The sequence below is a fragment of the Rhamphochromis sp. 'chilingali' genome (genome assembly GCF_963969265.1).
Source record: "Rhamphochromis sp. 'chilingali' genome assembly, chromosome: 12".
NCBI classification, from domain to species: Eukaryota; Metazoa; Chordata; class Actinopteri; order Cichliformes; family Cichlidae; genus Rhamphochromis; species Rhamphochromis sp. 'chilingali'.
The window spans coordinates 2,297,044-2,313,985 of NC_137939.1; the positions used below are offsets into that span (position 1 = coordinate 2,297,044).

A 16,942-nucleotide genomic window follows, 5' to 3' on the forward strand; every position below is an offset into this window, starting at 1 on the left:
TCATTCAAAAGTGCAGTTTACTGTGTTTCATAAGTTTGACACTGGTATAAGCGAACTTACACATCACATCATTTTTAGCACAAAGAAATGGTAATAAAGAAAAGTCCAGGAATCTCTCAAAAGTAGTTTATTGTGCCTCTCACTGTTTATATGGCTTTTCTTTGTATGACAAGAGTTGACATAAACAGAGGAAGAACAACACCTTGGCCATGTTGAAAAAAAACAAAACAATAACATAACACATAACATAATCTCAAAGTTTTGCCTGCATTACCGTCACTATCACCGTGACGGCGTAGCAGAGAGAGAAAGGATGAGGTCACACAAGAGTTTCTGTGTGACAGCACCATGCCAAGGACATCCACCCATGACTGAAAACTTTCTAAAGCATTCACACTCACGTGCACACGCACGCACACACACACACACACACAATGAGGAGACCTGCCCATATTTAGAGGATGGGACCTCTCGCTGCTACAGAAACTATGTTCGTATTGCTTCAAAGAGGGAGAGAAAAACCTCTGTACTGTATATCAGCCGTGCTTTCCAAGCTGATCGCCCACTGTGACATTTTGGCAATAAAGAAATGATACATGAGAACACATAATCCTCCACTGTTCTTCTTCTTCAAAAAAAGTGAGAATATACACAAGAAGACAAGATGATATAATGGCTTTTTGGGATGAGGGGGCAGTTTCCTGCATGGATACCAGTGTGAACGCAGGTGGGACGGTGATTGTGATGAGGATGGCGATGATGGTGGTCCCTCCTCGCTCTGTGGAGAGTCAGACTGGTATCCATGCTGTTTTTCAGACTTGTCATCTTCTATTTACACAAAGTGGGGCTGAGAATCGCATAGTCAAGAATGCACGCATAAATATTGCCTGTTTCTAGCATGCTGGGAAGCAGCTAGGGTTTGGTCCTTACTGAAAAGCCCTGAGTCTGATTCCAAAATGTCTTCCATAAAGATTCCTGCTTTGCATATGCCTTTAATGGTTGTGTTGATGCATATGATACTAGTATGTTTGGGTGTTTTTATCTGTGTTGAATGAGTGTGCTAATCTACTGATATCATCAGGGAGAGCTCTAAGATCCGTCATATTTAATATGTTGATGTTACCATCAGTTTTGACATGCTAACTGGGACATATGCTCACAGACAGCTGCTCTATACTTAATGGAAGAGATGTGCCTTGCTTAAACAGATGATCACAAAAGTGCTACATATATACGGTCAAGTCTGAATCTCCGATCCCGGCACTTTGTGCCAGGTTGGCACATCTGCTACCACTCAGCATAGAGCGAAAGGAGTGTGTATGTTTGTTCTGCGCTTTTGTGGATACACTGTCCAAGATAATTAGAGTGTGTTTTTAGTGCACATGTGAGTGAGCATTCTGCCATGAGGACCGCTGGATTGTATCTGGAGTCCCTGCCAGTAGTTAAACTCATGCTCCACAGATGACTGTTCCTAACTTTGGCACAAAGATACTTCCTGCACTGACAGCACATGCTGGCCGCAACAACAGCATAAAAGAATAATGCCAATTACCTGATAACAGAAACTGGTTAAGTCACTGCAACAAAAAAGAAAGTCCTGGGTTGATTATCATCCACAGGGAGCCAAAGTGCTCCAAGAAGCCCGAGCTAAGCATATGTAGCTGATAAGGAAGACCCAGCCAGTTCTGATTACCCTTCTTTCCCTCTGAATATCTTCTCAGGAAAGCTCTTCAAAGATAAAAACTTGTCTAAAGGATTCATATATAAAACCAGAATAACAAATAAAAAACAAAATATAATGGTATATAGATATGTAAGGACTTATTCATAAACTGAAAAAAGGAAAAAAAAGAATGAAAACAATATTTAAAAATAACAACAAAAGAGTTGCATACTCAATTTGGCTTTGCCCTGTACTCTTGCTCTAAATGTGCTTGTTGTAATCAATCAAAGTCAACTGCTTAGTTCTGGTGTCTAGTTTGGAGGCTCCCCTGTTTAGATATAAACAACAATAGTAAGGGGGGGGGGGGGGGGTAGGGGGGAGAAAACAACAAACATTTAGCTTTCTCAAAGAGGTTATGTTCTTTTTGTCACGTTAACTTCTCTCTTGGCCGTGCCAGGAGTTCATCTGGTTTACCGTCATCTCTCCCTTGACTTCTCATTTTTTCTGCATTTCACTTGTCATGGACCGTGTGGCCTGAGTTAGAAATGTTTATACGCTTAAGGCTCTGCTGTGCTCAGTGGAGGAGGACACAGTGATGTGCAGTCAGGAGAGAGAGAGGGAGAAGGGAAGGCCAGCATTTTCTTGAGGTGGAAGAGTGAATGAGGTTGTGCTATATATGTGTATGTTTACTTATATGCTTGTATGCGTGTGTGTGTGTGTGTGTGTGTGTGTGTGTGTGTGTGTGTGTGTGTGTGTGTGTGTGTGTGTGTGTGTGTGTGTGTGTGTGTGAAATGCTCTTTTCACTGCGCCCTCCGAGCAAGGCCTTTCCTCAACCCATCTATGGAAGTTAAAACACCCAGGGCTCCCCGTCACTGTCCGAGCCCCTGTCTCGATCTTCATCTCCCACATCGTCGTCGTCGTCTTCGTCCTCCTCTTCCGGTGATGGCTCGCTGCCGTTTTCGGTGGCCCAGCTGTCGTCCTCATCCTCAGCCTCCTGCTTTAGAACCAGGGCTGGAGGCGCGGGTGGTGGTGGGGGCGGTGGTGGAGGCGGCGGGCTCTCATTGCTCTCTGTTTGGTCGTCGAAGGCCTCCGGATTCTCGAGCATTTCCCTGATCAAAGGAGGCATCGGCCCTGGGATCTCCATCTTCAGAGTGATAGCTCTCTCTGCACCTGAAAATAGAAAGCAAGGCTCAAAATACATGGACACATCATAAAGAATAAAAGGAAGAGTGAAGCTGAACTAGTAGAGTGTCCTGTAAAAGATGTATTCTTCTGGCAAGGACCTTGGGAAAGTGTACAGAGTTCAATCTTAGAAAGCACTCTCTCCATTCTTACCCTTCGTACTGATGCCCCTGAGGTCAGTGATCTTCATCAGCATGCGTGGGAACATGTGGGGTTTGTTGGGGCGGCGACGACGGGCATAGATCTTCAAAGCCTCAAGCAGAGGCTCCTGTAGCTTATCCACTTTCTGGGGCTCTTCTAAATCCATGCGGTCTAGTGAAAAAAGCAGCAAACACATGTTCTCATTCTCTCTTTTTTTTTTAAATAAATGGCACAGTTTTAAATAATCTCTTACATACAAAAATCAATTATGTTTAACTTTTATTTTGTTAAAGTCCTTTCCACTTTATAACAGACCAATCAAGAGTAGGTGCATGCTGCAGTACCTCCACAGATGAGGCAGATGGCGCTGAGGAGACCGGTTTCTGTATCATCCATCTCCAGGGGTAGAAGTTGGCCTGCAAAGGCAAAAACCAGGTCTGTAAGCGGCCCAAAGCCCGCATTGTGCATCTGAGTCCGGTTCAGAGTCAGGCCATCTGAGAACGTCATAGTGTCCTGTTCTGGAGTGTAGCGTGTGCAGATTCTCAGCATCTGAAAAGCAAAACAAGGTGTAAAACTTTTTGAACGTTAAAAAATGTAAATAAAATGTAAAGTAGTGTAATATGACTTCTTACAACACTAAAAATATCTGCAGTAGCTAAAAATGGTAGCCAACTACTCCAGTCTGGTTGTGTATATATGATAGATTTTGCATTATCTGGCCAAACTTGAATGCACTGCCACTTCTTACCACCGGGTGGAAGCATACCCATATTTCAGCATAAGCTTTGACAGAATCATTTATTTACAAAAAGTGAGTGAAGAGGGCAGAAGGGAAAACAAAAGCTCCTCACCAGTATGTCCAGGCAGGCGGACTTAAGCAGAGTGATTTGGTCAGCGATGGTGAGGCTGGTGAAACCCGGCAGCCGCTTGGCAAATTCTACTATCTTGATGATGCATTTGGTGGAAAGCTCACTAAACTTGTCCCATAGCCCTAGATCAAGCTGGACTCGATGGTCCGAGCTGGAGTTCTGAACAAACAAAAACACCCACAGTTCAGCATGTCATACAAGAGGAGGTGTGCAACCACGTTTGTATCAAAGGCAAGATTCACCGAGCCTCACATTTACATTTTACATCAGTCAACTGTGGGGAAAGAATTCCATTTACATGTTGCATCAATCATTCCGAGGCCACACAGATGGCTTAATGGGGAACTGCATTAGTTAAGCCACCACTATGTTGGGAAAGTTACTGCGAATTTTCATAAGCATGCAATCTGGGAGCATTCACTGCTGACGTAGCTGAGAGACAGTTTCCAAATGCAGCAGTGAAAGATAGGGGTTTATGTGCACGACTTACGGTGGTGTATTTGCCCAGTTGGCAAAGTGATGGGAAAGTTTCTTGGTGAGCTTTGCTGACTTTATTGACTAGTTCCTCTAGCTCTCCACTTAGCTCATAGCTCTCCGGAAGAACAACCTCCTCCTTCACATCTTTCTTCTTCTTGTTTCTGTCATTGCGCACCGCTATGTAAAGGGGAGAAAACAAAATTAGTTCCACATACAATGTTAAAGCTCATACAGAAAGTTAATTTAATCTATCTGTAATGACATTTGAAAACAAACTCAGCATTCATGCTCAGTGTCTTTCACTGCTGCCAAGGAGATGTTACACGCTAGTGGAAACCAGAACCTTTCTGCTCTTAACAGCATTAACATATTTCCTTGAGGCCCGGCACGGACACTGGCTATCTCCTTCTTATCACCCGCTGGCTTCCTTGTCCATCTCTCTATCCACTTGACCGGTGCACATAAGCCAGTACGCTCTCTCCCTCTCTCTGCCTCTTCTCCCACCTCCTCCTCCTCCCATACTTTCCTTCCTCTCAGGATATCCAGTAATAGCAGAGGCACAATGTGATCCCGGTCTTAACACACATCCCACACAAACATTACACCCACATACATGTCCCCCGGGCTTCATGAAGGGCAAGAAACTGCCACTTACACGCAGCTGGCTACACAAAAGGTTGAAATAAAAAGGCCCCCCCCCAACAAGCTGGTGTTTCTGATTGCGCAAATGGCATGAATCCTGTTCTCAATACGTTGGTCAAAACTCCCAAATCTTGTTTTCTCCCGTGTTGTCTTTATGAATGAAAGCAGTGTCTGTGTGCTGGCCAGAGGGGCGAGGTTTTGTGGTGAAACAGGAAGTCAGATTCATTTTGTAAAGGGATTAGTCATATGATTGGTACAGTGCCCAGCCTCACCCTGATCACCACCCCTGGTGGGCTCATCATCTGCTTCTGTCTTTGCTGCCTAGTTTCTCAGTCTCTATGTGCAAGTGAGAGAGTGACCCTGTTTTCCAAACAGAGGGGGACTCACCTTCCTTGGACATGCCGACCTCGAAGCACTTCTGCAGCCTGCAGTACTGACAACGGTTGCGTGTGACCTTGTTGATCTGACAGTTTTTGTCTCGGTGGCAAGTGTACACCATGTTCTTCTGGATACTGCGACGGAAGAAACCCTGGAACATCAGGAAGCAAGACACAAAAGGGAAGAGGGCAAGGGAGAATGTGCAATACAGTTATCATTATAAAGGCTGTGACATATCGCTGTATCTCTTTCAGCCTGCCCTTTGTCCATCCCTCTTTTATCATGTGAATGCAAAATAGAGAATCGAAATTTTTTTCTATTTCAGAAAACCCAGTGTTCAAAAGATTGGTTCTTCTCACCTTGCAGCCTTCACATGAGCTGACCCCGTAGTGGTACCCGGAGGACTTGTCCTGGCACACAAAGCAGGGCTTGTAGACTCGAGGTGGGGGAGGTGGAGACGGAGAACTGGGTACCATCTCCTCTGAGCTGTTGCTCTGGGTCTCCACCGCTGTGAACATGGAAAGAAAAGACAGTGGAGCACATGATCAGTTACTAATCATTATCGTACAACTATTACTAACTCTGCAAAGGCCACATGTGGAGTTGTGAATACATGTAGCAGATGTGGATAGATAACCACACTAAGAAATGACACGGCAGATATGACTGAGGTTCCACCAACAGACACTGATTAACAGTCATGCTCGCTTGGTAAACATTTTGCCTGGACGTGGAGTGAGACACATTTAAGTCTCAAAAGATAAATAACATATGAACTATCAAGTGTTCCCATTTCCTGGTACCAATTATCACTAAGGAGCCAAACTCAGGGGCCCTTTGGAGATATCGCATAGAACATATTGTCATATTGTCTTCGCATATAACTCTTGTCTATGTAAAGACAATAAATAAGAGAAGAAGGGCTCTTTGACAGCTGTGAGAAAACTGCTTTTTACATCACTAAGATGTAACTGACAGTGTCTGACAGGTTCTTTGATAAGGGCAGGTAACAGAGCGAGCTAATGAGTTGAGAAAAGTCAAGAGTCAAAGCTGGCTTTTCCTCATTCCACACATTGACAACATCTCATGTGAACATCTTGCACGCACAGCACAGGCACATGACAAATGCACGGACACGCAAAGCTGGTGCAGAGCCCTGATTCTATGTCTCAAAAACTGAGGCACAGCTGTGACATCAGTGCTTACTCGAGTCACATACTTGATATGGTACATTACACTTCATTATATTCCAAAGTGGACCCCATATAGGCTCTTTTGGAAGGTTCAAGTGTGCAGGGTATGGATTCCATACTCCCCCTGAGAAATATAAGATGCTAACCACACATGCCACAAAACCACAAACACACACTTGCACACAAACAGTTTCACCCTTGGTCACCCTCTAACTTCAACCCCCTACTCTGCATCCCACCACCATCCCCTGACACACAAACCCTATTTTTCTCTTGTTTCCTGGCCCTAAATTCCTCAGTGCAGCCCTGCCAGGTTTTAACAGAGGACTAGGCTCGTAAGTTGGCTTATAAAGGCAGTCCCATGGCTGGACTGGAGGCCCCAGCCCGGCTGGCCTGCACTTTATTGGGACTCAGTCACCTTGGGCAGCTATTCACACCACCAGCTGTAGCTCACAGCCCGTAAAAAGAGAGCAAGAGAGAAAAAAAGCCAATCATAAAATAAAAAACAGGCAGGCTCTAAAATTCTAACTTTTACTGCCCCCACCTCTCCCCAGCACCTTCAATGGAAAGCACAGAGGACTTGCCTAAACTTAACCTACAACCCCCCCCCCCCCCACCCCCCCCACCCAACTTACTCCCCCCTCTCACACCCAAAGCAGAATCAAAAACCACCAGCATGGCTTTTTTTTACTAGAGAGAGGAGACTTCAAAAAGGAGAGAAAAAAAGAGGGCGTAAAAAGAGGAATTTGATATAAAACAGAGAAAGGGGAAGGGGAGGGGGGGGGAAGAAAGGGGAAGGGGAGGGGGGGAGAGGGGGAGGACAAAGTTGCTCTTGAGGGCAAGTCTTGTTCAAGACCAAGTTGACGATTACTACTACTTCTGCTGTAGCTGCTCTGACTGGCCTGCAACTACCTCATTAATGATAGTAACAGAAATACATCAGACATTTTTTATTTGTTGCCTGCTGCCTAAACATCTGTTTTTCATATGCGACTCTTCAGAAATCCGCAGTCCTCCTTTGAAAACCTCATTTTGCTCAAGTCAAAGATGTTTTCCATTAGTTTTTAGACCAATCCCAAAGCCAAATGCACAAATCAATCTAAAATCCAAAGTTTACGCCCCCTGAATGTTTCTACAGCAAGTCTCATATCTCTTTGGCCAGAATGTAACAAAACGGCAGGGTCAGTGGGAGAACAGAAACCCTCTGAACGCACCATGAACCACTGTTTATGCAATAATAACAGCAGCAAATGAGGCTCCAAACCGAGCGCTGACAACCCCTTAGAAAAGGACAAACCATATGTGGCGTCAAGTAACGAACACTGACTGACACCGTCTAAATGGATAAAGAAAGCGGGCCAAACACAGAAAGTCCATCTTGGAGAAAACCCGGGCAGCGGTGACAGACAAAATACATCAGGCTCTGTCAACACGTTGAACCTGGTTCCTGCCAGAGAACATGACTCCTGAATCCACCTCCAAGACTTTGCCTCATTCAGCCTACTCCATTCAAATCCCCTGTACCACTTACCCCAGGGCGCCACAGTCAGAGGGCCCATTCAGAAAGCTACCCCGAGCCCCTTTTCTCAGTCTCTTCAACTCAGCTCATCACTGTTTAGAAAACAAAGCCCAGTGAAATGAGAGGCCCTCCTTATCAGCGCTTTGAGGCTTGGGGCACCATTTGCATGACAATCCGCTGTCTAAGGCCTGTGAGCTGATGACAGACAGATGAGAAGAGGAGTGGGGTAGGTGGTATGGGTGCTGCTGTTGGGGGAGGAGAAGAAGAAAAAGAAAGGCAAGAAGAAGGTATAGCTAAGTTATCAACAGTCACTGTTAGCTTCCTGCTAAGTATCAGTTTATTCTCGGATCCCGTGTTGCATTGCTGTGCACAAGTGGTCCCCCTGCCACTGAGCAAGTTGGTCCCATAAACACACTCAGTGGCTACAAACTACAAACACACAGCAACATTACACTAAAATACTTGAGCGTGATGGGATGAGCATTGCAGCATTCAGCACAGCCTCATTAAATGTGAAATATAACTGCACAAGACAGAAATAGCTGTGTAGCTGAAGGTGAATTCAACTAGGTCAATTACAGTGAATTCTAGGTCAAGTTAACCGAGCCAAGCAAACTCCCTTTAGTATCAAGAGATCCAACAGAAGAGAAAAGAAAGCCAGAACAAGGAGAAACACTAAAGAAATAATCAGAAGACTTCCTGGCAACACTGAGGCTGCCTGCTGTTCACTCAGCTGGAAAAAAGGAGTGTTTCTAATGTATGTGAGCAAACGCATGACTATGCAGCTCCTGTTTTGTGTTGCAACACACTCCTCTTAACTGAGCAGCATATGACATTCTGGCACTGTAACAAGTATTCTTTCACAATAGGCTTGCAGATTTTGAGTACGTGACCTGTTGGAGTGATTGAATCTTCAGTGCGACACTGCTCCAAAAGTTCCAGCCTTGGCATGTGAGAGCAAACGCTTAGACGTATTCTTTCTGGGCCCAGTGCACTCACAGTGCAATACATCTGTAGGATACGTGTAGGTGTTTATTTTTGTGCTTGTCCAGCATTCACGTGCAACTCCAGCCAGCGGCTCTGCTCTGTCTCTGTAGTGTATATTTCACTTGCAAATGCCCGGACTGTTTGTAACAGTGCACCACTGAATTCCAGTCCCCATTAAAACACCCCCTCCTCTATGTGTGCGACTCACTCTGTTGATGTTTTCCCTGTTAGTGCTAAACTGCATGCACGGGCATGCGTGGCCTTTGTTTCCACCTCTATTTTCACTAAAGATCCTGTAAAGTTGTACCTCTTGTCGAGACTTTGAGGCAGAGGGGGAGAGAGGGGCACACAGTAGGGTTCAATGTGAAAAGAGGGTTGGGGACTGGGCAGAGAGTAGTGGCAGAAGGACAGCAGATTGGGAGAGGATGGTGAACAGTGGGCTGGGAGAATTGCTGGCACACTAGGTGGGGCTTTCAAGGGTGCCTTTGGCCCTCTACACCATGGCAGAGGCTACAGCACCATAGGGTACGACTGACCGACCATCAGCACACGAATAGGTTTCTGTAAAGAAATGGGTTTCATGAAAGAGGAAAAGAAAGTAGTACCACACCCTTGTCAGTGGTGCCAGCACATAATACTCTCCTTCTCTGTTTTGTTTTGCCCATGTCTTCCTGCTATCACTCTTGAGGCTTCTGCTACAAGGTCCCACACAACAGACCTGCTTCCTTCCTCTTTTCAGTACCAGCGTTTCCGGAGGATCTTCGTCACTGGCTTTTGTAGCCACTTCTCAGTATCCCTTACTGCTACACCTCCATACATGTGCTCTCATTTCCCATTGCTATTCTGTTTCACCTATATATAACCCATATATATATACACAAGCACTCAAAATGGCACCGGCCTATAACCGAGAGAAACAAAGAAGTGGAGGAACAAAACCACTGAGAAAAATGGGAGGAATTCCTGACTGTGTTGACAGGGGAGGGGGGACTTTCATTAAAGGTGATGAGCAGTAGCAACGCCTTTCAACAGCTGTCAGAAAGCTCATCACCTGGTCTCCCACAGACTGACACACTAACACGCCTGTAAAGAGGCATCACTATATAGGAAAAGAAGACGGCCAATCAGGAGATGGCTCGGGTTTGAGATTTGAAAATAGATATTAAGAAACACATTCCTGAAGGGAATTAAACCCATTCTCTGGGAACCAGAAGAAAGCAATGAGACAAACATCGATAAACATTTGTGACGCATGCATGCGATCTGACGCCAGACCAGCATGTTGAGTAAAAACATTTTCCCATTTGCTCATGGCTTCTGTCAGTACTAATGACAAAACTGTGGACTTTTGAAGAATGACACAATGTGACATGGCACACAAGCTGCTGCCAAGGCACATTTTAATCTTTTTCTTTTTTACCCCTTTTTCCTTTAAAAATGAAAAAAGCAGGAAAGGCAGCAGGTGGGACAAGAATGTATCCCCGGGGCATGTTTTAAAAAGTGGAATTACCCTTGGAGTCTGGTGGTGTTCTCAAAACACCTGGTCTTCTTTACAGCACCTCATAAAGGGCCTTTTGATATTTTCTTGATGGAGTCAGCAAGCAAACATTTGGCAGCGTGCACCCCCCTTTTCCTGCACCACACAGCCCTGTCAACAAACACACAAGCTGCTTTCAAACAGCCAAACTCGTCTGCTGAGCCGCCTGTCCCCAATGAACCCAGCAAATAAAATTTCCTTCAAATGTCCTTGTACCAAACCAGTGCAAGACGGTATTAAGGAAAGGAAAAAATGAAGAAAATATAACGTCAATAAAAATATTTCAGACAGTCAGTGGCCTTTTATGACCAGCGCTGGAAAAACCAGACAGTCAAGTGCAGATCTGTGGAAAAAATGCACCTCCTCATCCCTGCCGTGAGCTCCAGCTGACTCTTCATCTGCCCACCACAGAGGAGCACAGCTCACCTCCAGTGACTGAGGAGTGAACCCAAACCTGGCAACCCAGCACAGTGCTGGGCCACTGATCATGTCAAGAAGACAGGACAGTTCACAGGCAGGCAAGGGAGCAGACAGAGAGCAGAAACAGGCGCGCAGGCGAGGTGAAGAGAGAGGAGAAAGCAGTCATCGAGGGAAACCCTGAGTCTTTGATCCTCGGGTTGTTTCTCGTCCTCCCAGACTTCCTCTCACCATCTGTAGCCCTGGCTCTCACCTGCCTGTCTTTGGCAAGGCCACTAGCGCTCGTTCAATTGCTATTGCTTCCTCCCCACAACAATAGAAACCTACAAAAGTAGAAGTAGCCCAGCCGTGGCTGCAGCCTTGCTCTGTCAGAGGAAGTGAGTGGAAAGGCGGATAATGTAAACAACAACAGTAGTATTCACTCCGGCACATTGGGGAAGCACCACACACCAAAGCATGCAAACGCAAACCTCCTATTGGAAGGAACAACACGCCCACGACTAGCAGCACACAGTTCATTTCCACTCAACATGTAAATGTCCACGCCAAAGAGTTTGCACACACTACACAAAGCGGTTTCTCTTGCCTTTTCACTTGGCGTTACATAGGATGCAGATCACTGTTAAAAAAAAAATGTTAAAAATCATGCACCCAGCTTTTTAACTGATTTCTGTTGTGAGTTTACTCTGCCAAATACACATTATCGCAGCATTTTCCTCTATACAGTCACTTGGAAGAAGTTAAGAAGGAAGAACTCAGAGAGACTAAGATCAAAACTGGCAGAGCAGTGACAAAATGACTGTGGCTTCCTGACTTCTGAGTGAGCAATCCATGCATAAGTAGTAACTCTTGAAGAATCAGCAGTCCCCTTCAACTGGCATAAAACCACAGATCCTGTAAGGTATTAAAGCCACTCTGAGAAACTTCTGCTTTGAGTGTCTCAGTGAAGCAATGATGCATATCAGAGTTTTTCACTTTTGCTTGGCAGCAAACCGCCAACAGGTTGCCCAACTCCGTTTGGGTGGAGGCACTCAGATGACTGATGTGACAGCCAGATTTTGAGCCACACAGTGATTCATTTCCTTCCATTACGGTCTCTAGAGGTGTCACAAAACAAAGTTCCACATAAGACTAATACATGAAGTATTAAAGGTACATTTTGACAATTACCACTGAATGAACACATCACTGGGAACGTAAGCAATACCCAGCCAGTCAGTTCCCTTAACAGCAGCTAACCTGAGTTGATCGAGCATTCCTAAACAGGCGAGAAATCATCCCAAACAGCCCCTAATTCATTTGCTGGATTGTTTCCTGTCAAACTGGCTGTCCGTCTGTCTGTTTGGTTTTGTCTCTAGTGTTTTATGGCAAATGGGAGATGTTCTTACCGTGAGGCAGAAGTTTATAAATCCAGGCGTGATAACAGGCTACTGCAAGTACCCATTCACTCACAGGTCAAGCTATGGTGGAGACATGGACATATTATCTGCTCCTGTGTAGCCACTGAAGAGCATGTGCTGCTTTTTTGTGCTTAAGAGTGTCTCTCACGTGTCTAGGTGAGAATGCACTTCTTGTGTCAGATTTAGAGCAAAACGTTGACTCTAGGGGCCCAGAGAAACAGTAAGTGTGTTAACATTACTTTAGTAACCTGGTAGTAGTTCTTTTTCTGGAGTAACCTGATTTTGAATGAAACCTTATTTTGCAGACTCTAGTTTACACTTAAATGGATTAACAGGATTAACAGGGATATTACAAGTGTGCGTGCCAAAGAGGGAACGGGGAACAGGAAACGCAGCACTGGAAAGGCAATACAGTGGGATGAAAGAAAAGATGAATGCTGAAACTGTTCTTTTATCCAAAGTATAAATATCCTAAATCTGCCTAAAAACAAAGCTACAATGAATAAGTCAGAGCAGCTAACAGGCAGATTATTCCTAATACTGAGAGACAAGAGGAGAAACTGTATAGTGTGACGGTATTAGTTAAAAAACACAACAGAGCAGAGAAATCTGATTACTGACCAGCTGTATGTAAAGTTCTGACAATGTGAACACATTCTCCTGTTTCCTGGTTTAACCTGATTTCTTCCAATAACCTGGTTTCATGTGCACTCGTAAACGCACACGCACTCAAACAGACATCTGTTAATTTCTCCACTGGCATTCATCTTCTTTCTGTAAAAAGTCCCAAACTGTCAGCTAGGCTCACAATTACAGGCATGCCAGCTTACACGCACACACACCTGTTCCTCCTTACAGCAAAATACACCCACAAGGAACACAAACAATACAAGCTAATGCAAGTGTACACAAATGAACTCATGCACCATTTCCAGAAGGATGGTCATGTCAGTTGCACATATGCGCACTGGCAGAATTTGACTAATGTCAAAGGGAAAAACAACACCAATTTGCCTCCCTCCCTCCCCTCGGTCCTCCCCTCCTTCCACCCACTCCAGGCCAAGTCCTCATCCATCTCTCTCCACCCCTGAGCCCAGATAATAGCTGTACTACACCAGCCGCTCACCACTCCCTGCCAAACGCTGTCGGCTGCGTAAACACAACCCATTCACACATACACAGGAGGAGGACAGTTGGACTCGTCTGGGTTTCTAGACCCGACTTGGCTATACGAGGGCTCCACTTCTTCTAACGCCGAGCCCGTAGCAACACTCGAGCCAAGCCGTCAGTCAATAACACGCTGGTAACAGAACTGCTCGTTCCACAGCCAGCTCACACACAGCTCTGAGCTTACATGCACACTCTTCTATGCTATAAACAAACATGCTTGTGCAGTGGTACATCACATGCTCACCAGTGAAATAAACTCTTTCAGGTGCATGCACTAATACAGCACACACACGCACGTAAGTATGCATAGTTTGCCAAATGTCCACGCCTTTGTGCAACGGAAAATGTGCCTGGCAGGCAAAGAGCTGTTCTCAGTAAACAGCTACAATAGCAGCAGCCAGACACGGGTGTTAGGGTGGGCAGCCACAATACCTCTGGGACCAGCAAACTATTGTGAAAGAACTCACAAAAGTCCAGATTTTATACTGATCTGGAGCTCACGCAAACTGCTAGCCCAGTTGCCTCATAACAGTCACGTTTATCGTGCTGCGATCCACAAATCGTCAGCTCGTCACGAGTCCACGTAAAATTTCAGAGTACTCGCTCTTGTGAAATACTGTTTAAACACGACGGACAGGAAAACAAAAACAGCCCTTTCAAGGACTCACATTCGGTTGACGAGTTTTATTTACAGCGGTGCGACTGACGCTGCTGAGGGGCTATAAACTGCTGTTAGAGCGGAGCCAGATTCCAGCACAGGCCTGAGGAATCCAGCTTGGCACACTGTCCGTCTCTGCTTTTGACACAGCAGTCTGGGTGCCCAACAGCAGCCAAGTGGACACGTAAACTTGAACATACATTGATCAGAGGAGTCCGCATACAGGCACCACACACACAAGCATAGGTTAACACTCTCTGATTTATGCATAAGTCAAACCACGCACAGGAGGGGGCTCTGTGGAAAAAACTTGAAGCAACTGCTAGGATTGAATCTGTTTATTTATAGACAGTGCTGCCTATTAATGGGCTCAGCTATTACTGCAGGGCTGACAGAGATCTGTGAACAAGGTGGTGTGATACTGCAGCCCAGCAGGTCTGACACCAAAAATGGCTTCACCCTATTAAAATGATTTCCACAGCGTAATATAACATGTAACATAAACTGTTGTAAGGTTAGAATGAACCAACAGGCCTGCGATTTTATTTAATAACCATCTTGGCTCTGATGCTATGTATTATTTATTACAAAACAAGGACTACTGCAGCTGCTTGAGCTACTGTATTATATCACGCAGGACACTGTATTCCTCAACACATTAATAAATAATTTAGAGTGCACTTTAAATGAGGTACTTTTTATAATTAAAGCTTGCGATCAAAAACCAAAAACAGACTTTTCTTTGATGCCAGTTTTTTTTTTCACATTTCTAGCTTAATGGTTTTTTTTGTTTAAAAAGTTAATTTAGTTGCAGCCTGCTTAACGTTTGTTCGCTCCTTCATATCAATTACAACTCATTGACCCTGGACTGGCTTATTCCTTTAAAGTTGAGCACATTGTTTTGACATTATCTTGAGAAAATCAGCGATATAAACACGTGACGTTAGTGACAATGATTAGAAGTGTAAGTACTCTCCCTCTTTCTCTCCAACACACAAACACACACATCACCCACTAACCAACATACCACCATCTATTTCCAGCCCTGCCCCCTCAGGCATTCTAATCTTTTAATTGAATCTTTTGTAATTATAATGAAATAACTGCAGACTTCTATCAGGGAGAAAATGATCGGGCCAGAATGTGCCAGCGGTCACAGGAAGCTCTTATTTCTCTACCGCTGCTGCCGAGATCTATACCCCCCATTTCAATTAGCCCCTCAATTCACATTTGAACAGCACATTAAGGGAAAACAAAGAAGCGTGTGCGCCCGTGTGTGTGTGTGTGTGAAGACACACATAGTGACAAATTGCTCAAGCAATCTGTTACTGTCATGTCCAGCTCTTATATATACCGTTTGTTAGACTTACAATCCAAAGTGTGCTCAAAAACATCGAGCTAAGAGTGTACTTTGGTGAGAAAAAACACTTTCCCTTCTTTTGACCCTGGAGAACTGCTAAACGTAATTGCCTCATTCTTCTAAGCAAATGAACATTGACAGAGAGGGGATTTGTCGGCATAGGCTGTCTCGAATGGCTTCCCTGGCAGTTGACTAATTCAGTTCTCATTGACGTACGACTAAATCAGTGTCCATTATCCTTATGTGTAGGCCAGCTCAGATGTAGTACCAGCTCTGTGGCATAAGGCACTTAAGAGCATTACACAAGCCAAGCTGGTTGAAAGAGTCTCCTTTTCAGCAAGCTGACGAGCTTACCACACATGCAGTAGATCTGACATTGGCCAGGCTGTAGCCTCTGCCTAACCTCTGACATTAAGGTCTCCCACTCCTGAACAAAAAAACAAGAAAACTGACCACACACTTTTAAGTCCTCTGATTGTCCCTGGCTAATGGCCAACAGCAGAGACACTTATCACCGCTGAAGATTTACTGCAAAGAGAGGAGGTTATACTCATTTTGTGAAAGATTTAGGGCAGACAAATATTTTCTCTGCACATTCTCCACACAGGTTATCAGAGAAAAACTGTTTTTGCATTTCTGCTAAACCTTGTTTTTTTTTATCCTCACATTGTAGAGAGCATTGCTAAAGAGTTGAATTCTTTTTACAAATGGAAAAAAAAAAACCTGTGTGACAACAGTATATTATTGTATTAATCCAGGGCCAGGTGACTTGCTTTACAAACACAGTGGCTATTTTGGTGTGCAGTGTGCGTGCTTGTGTGACTGTGGCATTAAGAGCCAGACAGGTCCCTCTGTTGTGCAGCTGGGCTGGCTTAATGAGATATCAGACTCAAACATCAATTCATCAGCTTCATTGATGAGGACAATGGGAGGCAACTGCTTCAGTAAAGAGGGGCATTATGGCTCCTTGTGCAGGGATAGGACAGCTTTGTTTACAAAGGTTATTGGGCACACTGGGTTTGAAACAGTACACCACACCAGCCACTTTGCTCTGCTCTGCTAACTTAGATCTCTCACCCTCAGGGCAGCGTCCCTGGACTTTTTTTTTCCCCTTTCCTTTTTTTAACTTTGATTGTGTGGAACAAAGACCTGAAAGAAAAATATACTTCTGGAATCTGAGGCCTAATTTTTAAATGTGTGCATGTGTGTGAATGGGTTAAAAGGAAAGGACCATAGAGGCCTGATTGATTAAATAAACAAATCTCATCTTGTTATCATCAGGGCTCCCCTAGCTAAGCAGAGCAGGCTGGCGTGGCTGGAGTCCCCTCTGGCCTCAGCCTCCACTGACA

The 16,942-nt window shown here is 44.8% G+C and overlaps 1 protein-coding gene across 3 annotated transcripts in view; it reads right to left on the reverse strand.

Moving 5' to 3' along the window:
- Nucleotides 1–2,369: 2,369 nt before the first annotated feature.
- rarga (retinoic acid receptor gamma a) overlaps nt 2,370–16,942 on the reverse strand; it is a 39,067-nt gene continuing 24,494 nt past the window's right edge. For all 3 annotated transcript variants that reach the window (XM_080899095.1, XM_080899096.1, XM_080899097.1), the window contains 7 exons: nt 5,712–5,860; nt 5,362–5,503; nt 4,346–4,509; nt 3,838–4,014; nt 3,331–3,535; nt 2,999–3,157; nt 2,370–2,833 (listed from right to left, as the gene is read on the reverse strand). In XM_080899095.1, coding sequence (XP_080755221.1) covers nt 2,511–2,833; nt 2,999–3,157; nt 3,331–3,535; nt 3,838–4,014; nt 4,346–4,509; nt 5,362–5,503; nt 5,712–5,860 — 1,319 coding nt within the window. In that variant the 3' untranslated portion in view covers nt 2,370–2,510. The remainder of the gene's footprint in view (nt 2,834–2,998; nt 3,158–3,330; nt 3,536–3,837; nt 4,015–4,345; nt 4,510–5,361; nt 5,504–5,711; nt 5,861–16,942) is intronic.